General features: G+C 42.3%; 1 protein-coding gene across 1 annotated transcript; it reads right to left on the bottom strand.

Annotated features, from left to right (window-relative positions):
• Positions 1–785: 785 nt before the first annotated feature.
• Positions 786–8,941, bottom strand: ATG14 (autophagy related 14; the record flags this gene model as incomplete). The annotated part of the gene is made up of 7 exons (XM_010188705.1): positions 8,880–8,941; positions 7,392–7,454; positions 7,211–7,253; positions 6,713–6,794; positions 2,250–2,487; positions 1,601–1,830; positions 786–929 (listed from the first exon to the last, which is right to left on the bottom strand). Coding segments are annotated over exons 1-7 (862 nt in total), but the record flags the coding sequence as incomplete, so codon positions are not given.
• Between the last annotated feature and the right edge of the window lie 3,389 nt (positions 8,942–12,330).

Below are 12,330 nucleotides of genomic sequence, written 5' to 3' on the forward strand. Positions count from 1 at the left end.
GCGAAACGTGACGATCCACCGCAGCCAAGCCCTTTGGGCTCTCTTTTTAACTCTTACGTCATTTCCCAATCCCAAGCTTTTCCTTCTGTGAAGACTGAGCCCCCAAAATAACAGTATAAAAAACTGCAGAGACCCTACACAGCTTTTATGCCCTCACTTTGGCAACCACTCTTTCAAATACTCAGCAGCATAACTGAGCCCCCTGGAAGAGGAACCAGCCCTACCGCTCCCTTAGTTCTATTTCTGTACAGATCCCATCTGCTCCACATAGAAAACTAAAAATCTAACAGTGCTTTTCATCACAAACGGGGTTTACACAACACCCTCCCAGACGTGTGGCAGCCAGGTACGTTCCCCACTGGTGTTTTATCCCAAAGAGAATTTCGTTGCTGTCATGCCATATTGTAAGGCCTTGTTCTATGGCACTTAATGTGGTGGAGCTATTGAAGATGACTGAGGGCTGCTGAATTGGGCTGGGATTTTGTAAAGCACAGTAAGGTGTCATAAAATGAAAAGGGCCATTCATGGGCTGTCATATTTCACTCCTAATTTAAGTAGAAAGCTGTTATGTTGAACTGTGATGGCTGGTCTACCACTCTCAGGAGGTAAAAAAGGAGGGAGGAACTATTAAGTGCAGTCCAAAACCCTGCTAGGCCTCCATCCAAAATTAAACAGCACAAAAATCCATGAGCTACCAACCATTACCACAAAAGCTGTTCCAAGCAATGACTTTGTTCACAAAACCAAACTGAATTAAGATCAGTCAAAACTGGTCACTGATTCACCTCTGTAGCGGCGTGTGTTTACTTGCCTGTTGCAGAGCTTCTTGGGAAGATTGACATTAAGTATGAGAGACAAAGTGTTAACGAGCTGGGTTGCATAGCACAATGCAGCACTGATGGTATAAGCAGGGTTATTATGTTCCATATCTAAAAGAAATAAAAACATAATGAAAGTCTCATCTTAAATGAAGCCTCAGTGGGTGTGTTACTGAAGTCTACTCTGGAAAATGTCATTTGTCAGTACTGAGAACTGCCTGAATGCAGCAATCATTTACAGTGAAATGTGTCAGAAGTTGGTAGAAAATAGTAATTCTTGGGATTCCTGTTAAAGCGATGGCATGTGAACCATGTCAAAACTGTGAATAATTAACTTTGTCTCTCTGTTACACTGCGCTGTGTCCCAGTGAGCATTTCCTGCAACACAGGATTTCAGTGGACTAATCCCTATCCTGGCATTTATTTCTGACTCAGGTTTGAACGGGTGATGCCTTCTTGTTGGCACCAAAGGCTGCAATTTCCATGCAGTATCCCAGATGTTTGATGAGACCTTGCTCCTTACCTGGTCCTTGTGTCGTCTTCTTCTCTTCCACCCAATTGTAATACGCCGAATAGTCTCCGTTATTGGGAAGGGTTATCCACGGCCCTGTGATACTGATGCTGGTGTCCCCGTTGTGGTCATCACACACCCATCTCCCAGAGAGATACGTGGTTCTCCTGGCTTCTGCGAGCTTGCTCACAGTGCTAGAGGTTGGCACCCAAGGCTGCAATGGCCATGCCTTCGGAGTATCCCAGACGTTTGATCAGACCTTGCTCCTTACCTGGTCCTTGTGTCGTCTTCTTCTCTTCCACCCAATTGTAATACGCCGAATAGTCTCCGTTATTGGGAAGGGTTATCCACGGCCCTGTGATACTGATGCTGGTGTCCCCGTTGTGGTCATCACACACCCATCTCCCAGAGAGATACGTGGTTCTCCTGGCTTCTGCGAGCTTGCTCACAGTGCTAGAGGTCATGGCATTGTCACTCTCGGAGGACACATCTGCAGGGTCTCTGCAGCACCCAAAGAGGAACAGAGTGGTTTTTAAAGGAGTTTTAAAAACTATAATCAGAGATTCATTGGGCAGGCACTTAGAGTGACTTCACAGAGAATAAAATGCGCATAAAAACACGCCTGCAAAACTCCTTATTCCCAAAATTACCTTCCTTTGTTCTGGGATTTTTATTTGTCTATTTTAAGGAAGTTTAACATTGGATACGTAGCTCACATCTCTCAGTAGGGAGATGCTAGCACCTCCAGATTCTCCTGTTCTGGACCTCCACCTTCAAGTCAGATGCTTTGCTTTTGGGAACCACCACCTCCTCCCTACAGATGCTAAAAGGAGCCAGAGCGTCTGGCTTAGACTTACGTGACTCACTTCTGGGTGTCTAAAGCTAAGCAAAACAAGTCCAAAAGGATGAGCCTTCTGTACCTCATGCTTGTCTTTACTTCTTCAATGGGAAATATGACTGATGTTAGTTCCAGGATGTGCGTCCGACGAAGGTTTGCCAGATGCTCGTACTGGGTTTTCAAGTCATGGGTTCTTTTCTCTACCAAGTCTCCCAGCTTGCGGTTAAGCCTCTGGATCTTCTCTTTCTTCTCCTGATGCCGCTGAGCCCTGCGATAATGCTTCTGGTTCTCCTCTTTTATTCTCAGAAGCCCCTCTGCATCTGTGAAAACAGCAGCAGCAGATGTTAGCCTTGGAAAAGGAGCTGTGAGGTACTTGAAGTACGCTTGAGAAAAGCATTATTAATATTTATAGAAAACAAGATCTATAGCAGCTTTAAACCGAAAACCTTGCTGCACTATTAACACTTTCCAGCTGCTAAGTGGTACAACTTCCTAATCTTTTCTGAAGATCTCCAAAGAGACTGAAATTGGGATTAATCTTCCCCTGTCTTTTACCCAGCTATTTTTGGATTTGGAGCAGAAAAGCCAAGATTTCACAGTTTAATTAAACTTCTGAGGTAACCGTCATGACAGAAATAGCTTGACTGTACATGTTTGCATGGCGCTGGCCAAAAAGACACGCACTGCTTGCAGCCAAAATCCAGCGCAGATAGCATCTTCATTCACCATTTCTGGCACCACAGCTCCCATTAGCGTCTGTGACTTGGGCTTCACGCTCACATATGTGCTCTTCAAGCACTTGGAACCCAACAGTGCGGATTCCTCGTAACCCCAAGGGAACAGAGTGTTTCCCTTGCCAGTCACAAAATAAGAAATGTGCTTAGGTGCTGAAGTGCTGCAACTGCTTGAATTTATACTGCGTGTGTCGGGCATTGAGGCTTGGAGAAAATATCCTTCAAGAGCATCTGCTGATTCTCCTATAAAGTAATTGACTGCAGTAATGCGTCCACACACATATGGTGCTAAAGAGAGGGAGTTAACTACCTCTGTCTTTCAAAAGCGTAGGATAACAGTCTCCAAATACATGTCTAAAATCTAAATGTGCCCTAGTTTGAACAGGAGTCCCTGTCTGCTTCCTGTTTTTATGGGTGGAAAGAAATGGTGTCAGTCAGGTTCCCTTACAGCAAGGCATCACATTCCTGTAATCAAGAAGCGGGATAACTGCCCCATGCACAGAAGTGAAGCACTAAGCCTTGCGATCACGTTACTGCTGTATTTTGGTATATCAGTATATATCCCAAAAATTGAAGGCCACATCCAAAGAATGGGACCCAAGAGGGATTCCCATTCGCAGGTCTGTGCTCGGCCAGCACATGATTCCCTCCTGATGGTCTTGGTTTCCACCTGCAGAGCTGGTTTCCACCTCTGGCCGGTCCCTGGTCTGGAAAGGTGACCAGGACTGCCCATGCCCCTCCGGGTGCACCAGCCCCAGCAACCACTGACTGTGCTTTCTCTGAATGTCAGGAATGGTTTCTCATAATCTATAACCGATCTGTTGTGATCCATGACGTGTTTTGTAGGAAGCATGATCTGATACGTGGGAGATAAAAAGCTCCAAATTAAAGAAGGTAAGAATAGTTTTCCCATGCAGATAAGAACTAATAATCCTCAGGTTTATAAAATAAAGAGAGACTGCAGAAAAATCTACTTTTCTCTGAGTGCTACCAAGAATCCCTATGTGTCAGCTAGTAATTCAGCTTCCTTTAAGCATTCCTGTAACATCAACAGAAAATCAATTAATGCTTGCATTATTATTCCCAAACTCTCCCTTTGCATAAAGAATAAGAGACAGAGGACGAGTAAAATGCCCATCTGTTCAATTTTCACATTCATCTCGGACTTGAAAGCCCGCTTTTTCACACAGTGAACTCCCTTTTCTGCAGGTCCAACAGCAATTATTTGAGAAGCAGAGAACACTGCACACACGTTTCCTCTTTAGCAGCTGCCCTCGTTTTTTGGCACAGGATCCGTGGCTTTACGACTCAGTTTGAGGCGATTAAAATTTGTCCCCAGAACTATTTCAGGACACTGCTACATCCCACACATCTACGCTGCCCAATAAATGCAAGCACGGGCACCCCGATCTCTGCCCAACAGAGAGCTATGCCACACATTTGCAAGATCACCTCCTTGAACTGTTCTCCACGTACAGAAGGCAAGCACACATTTTAAAACTTTATTTTAAGAAGCACGAATTATCGAGATATCCAGGAGAGTCAACTCCAAAAGCAGGAACCAAATTTCTGTGAATCATTCTTATTTCAGAAAACCAAACTATACCATATCCAAGAGAAGAGAAACAACCTATTTACATTTTATAATGAGGTCCAAAAGTGAATCAAGTTCCTGGCCTATTGGCTCCTCATGGCAAGAGTTCGTTTTGGGTCTATCTGCAAGAGCCATTGTGGGGTAACTGAGCTAACAAGAGGTCAGCCGGTCAGTTCATGGGTTAAATCTAACCAAGCCCACTGTGAACCAGAGAGGCTGCAAAAGCTGCAGATAATACACTTTACAGAGCAGCAGAGAAGTGGGGGAACTCCACTCCCCAGTTGGTCCTAACGTTTTGCCACCTTCAGAGCTGCATTTTGAGAAAAGGTGAATAAATTCCTCAAAGTCACATTGACTTCCTCTTCTCCCTTCTTCACAGCCTAATAAGTTACCTCCTTCATAATAATCTACCCACTGAAAAGCTGCTTTTCTTCACCTTTCTCTTCTCTAAACCAAACACATTCCTTGTGCTTTATTACTAATATTCTCTTCCAGACCTTCTCCAGTCGATTTGTATCTTTCTTAAATTGCTCAAATTGGAGACCAGACTTCCACTGAGGCAACACCAATGATGGGCACAGCAATGATGGACACATTTGTCTTCAATAGGATGCTCATGTTAATATAACCTAAAATGAGATCTGAACCTTTCTGGAGCACTATTAAATTGATAATTTGTATTTAATTTACGATTCCCCAGATCCTTTCCTGTCTATTCCTCCTATGCAAGCCATCATGGAAAACACCAAGCAAAACAGGGCCAGGAACCGGTTCCTATCCCCCTGTCTCACCCCTTGGTTTGACAAGTATGGCCACTCTTTGAATGCAGCCTTTCTAGCCCTGTGTGTCACCCTTACAGTGACTACACCCACAGCAAACATCTCAGCTCAGGGTGGTGTCCGTGACAAAGTATGCTGCATCTTCTGCTTCATCCTCCACCAGACCACTTGACCCACAGACAAGGGGTTGATTTGATATGGCCTATTCTCAACAAAGTGATGCTTATTTTTAATTTCCTCATCTTCTCCTTATTTTCAAAGCAGTCAGAGGTTTATAATAGGGTGACTGTGCCATCAGTTCTTCCTCCACCCTTCAAAAGAGATGTTGCTTTCACCCTGTTTCCTGGGACATGCTCTCTCCCTCATATACTCTCAAGTGCTTCACAGGTCACTTGTTCCTTAAGTTTCCCAAGGTGAATCTTATCTTAAAGCCTTGCTTTCAAGCCCTTGTAATCAAAAAGTATTTAGCTGGCTGTCTTCTTTTCTTAGTCTGCAGTCCCCCCATGCTGTAAAATTTAATCTGGCAAAGCAGCCGATGACATTTTCTTTGTGAGAAGAAAAAGCAGAGAAGGTGCTGAATACTTCAGACATCTCTGTACTGTTATTTGCTCTCTTTCCTGCTAGCTAACAGGCTTGCCTGCTCCTTCATCTTTTTCTTATTATACATTTCTTACTGTTACTATCCATCCTCCTTATTAATTGAATGACATTTTGCATCTCAACCTTTGTGATGTTATCACCGCAAGCTTGTGCTATTCCTTTACAGCTATTCTCAGGTCTATGCCTCTGCTTCCACTCTCTGTATGGCTCCTCTTGAATTTCAAGTCATAAAAATATTCCTGATTCAATCAATATGCTTCTGAATATTATCTCTGTATTTCCTTTACATGTAAGTTGTAAGGAGTGCTGCATATTCTGTTTTGGAAAAATGACCCTACAAATCTCTTGTGTGTCAAAAATGTAATGAGTTTCCAGACTGAAGCTGCTCACCAGCCCCGTGCTGTATTTCAGTGACTCTTGCTCAAGTAGGCTTTTAGGATTTCTAGACAGGTGTGGGTTAAAATTTGTCAGTTACATGAAATTCGTAACAGCTGCAGAGCTGTTTGCTCCTCTTTACCAAGAGCAAGTGATCAGAAACGCTGCACTGAAGGAAGCCATCTCCAGGGACAAAGCCAAAGTCACAGGCTGTTAAGCATTCACTTTTAAAGCTGTGGCAAAATGATCTCCATCCAGCTGAATAATGTCTTCTGTTTGCTAATTAAAACCCGAGCATGAAAAGGCTAAAATCTCCTCACCGATTTGCCTTCGAGTTGATTTAAGAAGCGACAGTCTGGAAATTCACCGTTTTTAAAAAGCTTAACACTCAAATTGCCATCAATTGATTTTTCACTCTGAGGCACAGAGCTTCACACCTCACAACAGCACAGGCATTACTCACGTCTTGTCATTTCATCGTTTTCTTTGCAAATGGTCTGCTTCAGCTGCTCAATCCTCATCTTGCAAGACATTATTTTCCATCTCTGAAAAAAAGAACACTCAGCAACTCCAGGGCACAAACGACTTCAAACACACTGACTAATGATTAACAACAAACAAAGCCAGCAGCTTTAGTGCAGAACTAGCAGCACGTTCTTAATTGGGTGAGACGAACAAATAAATATTTAATATACTGGTTTGTGCACAGAAGAATGCCACAAACAAACCGAACGCTTCGTATAAAGTCAATCGGTATAATCAGTTATTGAACAAATATCTAGTAAGAAATGAAAAGTATTGATGGTTTGGAGCACTCTGCTTGCAGAGCCAATTTCAGTTTTGCTTACAACAGGCTTTTTGGGAACGCACCACAATGCCCTCAAGGTAAACTGTGACTTTAAACTATGAAATCTAGGAATTCAGAGGGTTTAAAAACTATGGGACGCTTTGAACAACTCACCAGCTGATCAGTTATCTCCTTCCCTTCCATGGCCTTCAAAACACTAGAGGAAAAAACATGATTGAAAGTTTTATGACTATCTGGATTACGTTTGTCTCCAGCAAGAGTGTGTCAGAGAGACTATTTTGGTTTTTTTCTGCAAGTTCTTATAGTTTATTTTCATACAATAACTACAACTTACTGTTTTTGGAATTCTTTCTGCTTGGTTTTAAGATGCATCAGCCTTTCTTTCTTGTCTGAAAACCTGGAAGAGATTAAATGCTTTTATTGATATTTTGCACAATATGGCGCTGTAAGTTGTCTGAAACGATAGAAAGACTGAAGCCTGTGGGAGTCTTTAAACCTCAACTACCTGTCTTAATGTTTGGAAATAATGGCTAAATGTATGAAGCTCTTGCAGGATTCTAGAGCATCTGTCTCGCAGGAATTGCAACAGAACCTCTAAGCTCAGAAAACACTGGCTTGTCCTATTATTGAACTTGTAAGCAAATTACTTGCTATTTCTAGATTTATCTCTTAGCAGTATCAATGTTTTGTGTATTAAGAGAAAGCACACAGTACTCTAAAGGCCTTCAGTCACTGGAGGAATTAACAGATCCCGCAGTGAGGCTGAACTGTGCTATTTCACAAGCTGTGATGGTATCAGCTGAGTCCACTCTGGTGTCAGGTTTTTACACGCTGCGCACTGCATTTTCTCCCTTCTAACATGAAAGTGTCTCACACTGCATTCATTAATGGCTCCAAATAGGACAGCATTTACACGACATCCAAATCTTTCTCATATGAGTAACAGCAATAAGTTGCATTGTCTTCTACTTATTTCTATCTTATTATACATTTCTTACTGTTACTATCCATCCTCCTTATTAATTGAATGACATTTTGCATCTCAACCTTTGTGATGTTATCACCGCAAGCTTGTGCTATTCCTTTACAGCTATTCTCAGGTCTGTGCCTCTGCTTCCACTCTCTGTAGGGCTCCTCTTGAATTTCAAGTCATAAAAACATTCCTGATTCAATCAATATGCTTCTGAATATTATCTCTGTATTTCCTTTACATGTAAGTTGTAAGGAGTGCTGCATATTCTGTTTTGGAAAAATGACCCTACAAATCTCTTGTGTGTCAAAAATGTATGGATGGCACAGAAAATAGCAAATGTGCTTTGTCTCCTGTCAGCATATGGTTTCTCAGCTTTCCTTGGTGCTCGCCATGTTACAGCATCATCCTGATCCACACCTCAAAAGTGTGTTCTTGCTCAAGTAGGCTTTTAGGATTTCTAGACAGGTGTGGGTTAAAATTTGTCAGTTACATGAAATTCGTAACAGCTGCAGAGCTGTTTGCTCCTCTTTACCAAGAGCAAGTGATCAGAAACGCTGCACTGAAGGAAGCCATCTCCAGGGACAAAGCCAAAGTCACAGGCTGTTAAGCATTCACTTTTAAAGCTGTGGCAAAATGATCTCCATCCAGCTGAATAATGTCTTCTGTTTGCTAATTAAAACCCGAGCATGAAAAGGCTAAAATCTCCTCACCGATTTGCCTTCGAGTTGATTTAAGAAGCGACAGTCTGGAAATTCACCGTTTTTAAAAAGCTTAACACTCAAATTGCCATCAATTGATTTTTCACTCTGAGGCACAGAGCTTCACACCTCACAACAGCACAGGCATTACTCACGTCTTGTCATTTCATCGTTTTCTTTGCAAATGGTCTGCTTCAGCTGCTCAATCCTCATCTTGCAAGACATTATTTTCCATCTCTGAAAAAAAGAACACTCAGCAACTCCAGGGCACAAACGACTTCAAACACACTGACTAATGATTAACAACAAACAAAGCCAGCAGCTTTAGTGCAGAACTAGCAGCACGTTCTTAATTGGGTGAGACGAACAAATAAATATTTAATATACTGGTTTGTGCACAGAAGAATGCCACAAACAAACCGAACGCTTCGTATAAAGTCAATCGGTATAATCAGTTATTGAACAAATATCTAGTAAGAAATGAAAAGTATTGATGGTTTGGAGCACTCTGCTTGCAGAGCCAATTTCAGTTTTGCTTACAACAGGCTTTTTGGGAACGCACCACAATGCCCTCAAGGTAAACTGTGACTTTAAACTATGAAATCTAGGAATTCAGAGGGTTTAAAAACTATGGGACGCTTTGAACAACTCACCAGCTGATCAGTTATCTCCTTCCCTTCCATGGCCTTCAAAACACTAGAGGAAAAAACATGATTGAAAGTTTTATGACTATCTGGATTACGTTTGTCTCCAGCAAGAGTGTGTCAGAGAGACTATTTTGGTTTTTTTCTGCAAGTTCTTATAGTTTATTTTCATACAATAACTACAACTTACTGTTTTTGGAATTCTTTCTGCTTGGTTTTAAGATGCATCAGCCTTTCTTTCTTGTCTGAAAACCTGGAAGAGATTAAATGCTTTTATTGATATTTTGCACAATATGGCGCTGTAAGTTGTCTGAAACGATAGAAAGACTGAAGCCTGTGGGAGTCTTTAAACCTCAACTACCTGTCTTAATGTTTGGAAATAATGGCTAAATGTATGAAGCTCTTGCAGGATTCTAGAGCATCTGTCTCGCAGGAATTGCAACAGAACCTCTAAGCTCAGAAAACACTGGCTTGTCCTATTATTGAACTTGTAAGCAAATTACTTGCTATTTCTAGATTTATCTCTTAGCAGTATCAATGTTTTGTGTATTAAGAGAAAGCACACAGTACTCTAAAGGCCTTCAGTCACTGGAGGAATTAACAGATCCCGCAGTGAGGCTGAACTGTGCTATTTCACAAGCTGTGATGGTATCAGCTGAGTCCACTCTGGTGTCAGGTTTTTACACGCTGCGCACTGCATTTTCTCCCTTCTAACATGAAAGTGTCTCACACTGCATTCATTAATGGCTCCAAATAGGACAGCATTTACACGACATCCAAATCTTTCTCATATGAGTAACAGCAATAAGTTGCATTGTCTTCTACTTATTTCTACCAGGCACTTGTAGCCATCACAAGTCCAGGACCCAAACGTCTGCTTGAGCTCAGCTTCACTGGATGCCTGAGGTACAGGAATGGCAAAGAACTGACCAGAAAGGGATTTTTTTAAATTTATCATCCTGTGTTTTCACCCTTTGAATATGCAGCAACCATGTTCTGCTCCCCTCCGTGTGCCACAGTGTATTGAGAAACACGTTTAAAGAAAACAGCATATGAACCATGCGTACTGACAAATTACAGCGAACCATGAAGTGACACAGCCGACAGTAAGAGTGGCAGCCAAGAGACTTGGACAGCATAGAAAATAGCAAATGTGCTTTGTCTCCTGCCAGCATATGGTTTCTCAGCTTTCTTTGGTGCTCGCCATGTTACGGCATCATCCTGATCCACACCTCAAAAGTGTGTCCTGGGTTAAGTCCACATATGGAAAAACAACTCAATAAATTCCCTCTAGAACATGTAGGGTTGACAGTTTCATCCTAAGAGAGGTCTAATACTTCACATACAACCTGTCCTTTACTACAGGGGTATTTAAGCTTTATTTAGAAAGAATTATACAGCAAGCCTTGACAGGACTGCATCTTGGGCCTCTCTTTGCTCAACTTTTTGGGTTTGATTTCAAGTAAAACTTTAATGCTTTATTTCTTTTCCTTGAAGTGCTGAAATCTGAAAGCTTGGTGACTAACTTCAGGTTCAGAAAGTGTGTAATCGCCCTTCCAGATGATATCAGCATTAAAACAACAACAAAAGTACTGGCTGCTGCCTTTGGAGTCAATCAAAAAATCTCTGGTTTTCCTTCCATAACACCAAAAGCAAATGCAGGTGCATGGCACAAAAAGCCAGAGGCCAAGTGTGAGCCGGAGGAATGCGGTGCAACTGGAGCCCGGCCGCTCGACCTGACGCAGGCGTTCTTCCTGTGTGTCCTCACCCCACCACTCATCATGGACATTCGGAAAGTGCACTGTACCGGGCTGCTGTTTACCACAGGGTAATGCACACCTACTGTACCCCGACCTTCGGCAGCCACCAAAAATAACTCGGCCCAGAAACGCACCTCTCGGCAGTCGTGCAGGCGGAGCGAGCCGGGGTCATGTGGCAATTCTTGTTTTCAACGCTGGGTTAATGGGCACGGAGTCTGACTCAACGCAATTACCCAGATCGGGTCCATCGCAGCAGCAAAAAGTTGAATGAACTGTCAAGAATCTGGGACTAAAGTAAGTGCTTACCGGGCAGGGGAGACAGAAATATTTGCGAAAGCCTGCAAAAACCACATCGCACCAGGCACTTCAGAACCACGTCAAACAGCTCCTCCAAACTCCTCTAGCAGGTTTCTCCTAAGCAAACATCTCCATTTCTTTATATAGCCCTGATTTTAGTTGCATCGCATCGCGGAACTTATTTTTCCCCACAAATCTACAGCCTTTCAATTTGGCAAAGAAACAAAACTTCGGCTGAACTATTACAGGAACTCCCATTAAATGTAAACTGAGAGAAGCAGAGAACTCAACATCTCCAATGACCCATTAAATGTTTCTCTTTCCTCAAGTCTTATCACATTACGCTGCGATTTTCTGCGGTTACCTGGCTTATTTCCACATGTTCATGATTAGAGAGAAAAAGAAAGGAGGACTTGCTAATGTATGTGACAGGCTGGAGTCAACTCCTGGGAGCAAGAAGAGTCTGAAACCAGCTCAGCTTTTGAATACATAAGACACTACTAACGAAAAGAATGCCAGTGATTATTTTACTGGAGGACTTCCGGCCTGCTCATCCTTAATTGTAGCTGTACTTCAATAATTAATCTTAACAGCTCCTCAGTCTCTGCCCCTTTCAGATCCAGGGTGTGATTTCTGCCAGACATATGAACAACTTCAATCTTACTGTAGTTTTTATAGGAATTAGCACACTGAACAGCCCAATGAGAAGAAATCTGAAGTAATTTTCACCGATAGAATACGAAATAATTTATCTTCTTATAAGGAAAAAATCACATGAAAATTTTAAACATAAAACACCACTGGATACAAAGAGTAACGCTCACTTTCTTTACTTTTCACAAGAGACAACAACCCTTTTCCCCGATTTGTAATGCTTCACAAAGACAAACGGGGGGCCCGA

This window comes from Mesitornis unicolor, unplaced genomic scaffold (genome assembly GCF_000695765.1).
Source record: "Mesitornis unicolor isolate BGI_N332 unplaced genomic scaffold, ASM69576v1 scaffold7107, whole genome shotgun sequence".
Taxonomy (NCBI): Eukaryota; Metazoa; Chordata; class Aves; order Mesitornithiformes; family Mesitornithidae; genus Mesitornis; species Mesitornis unicolor.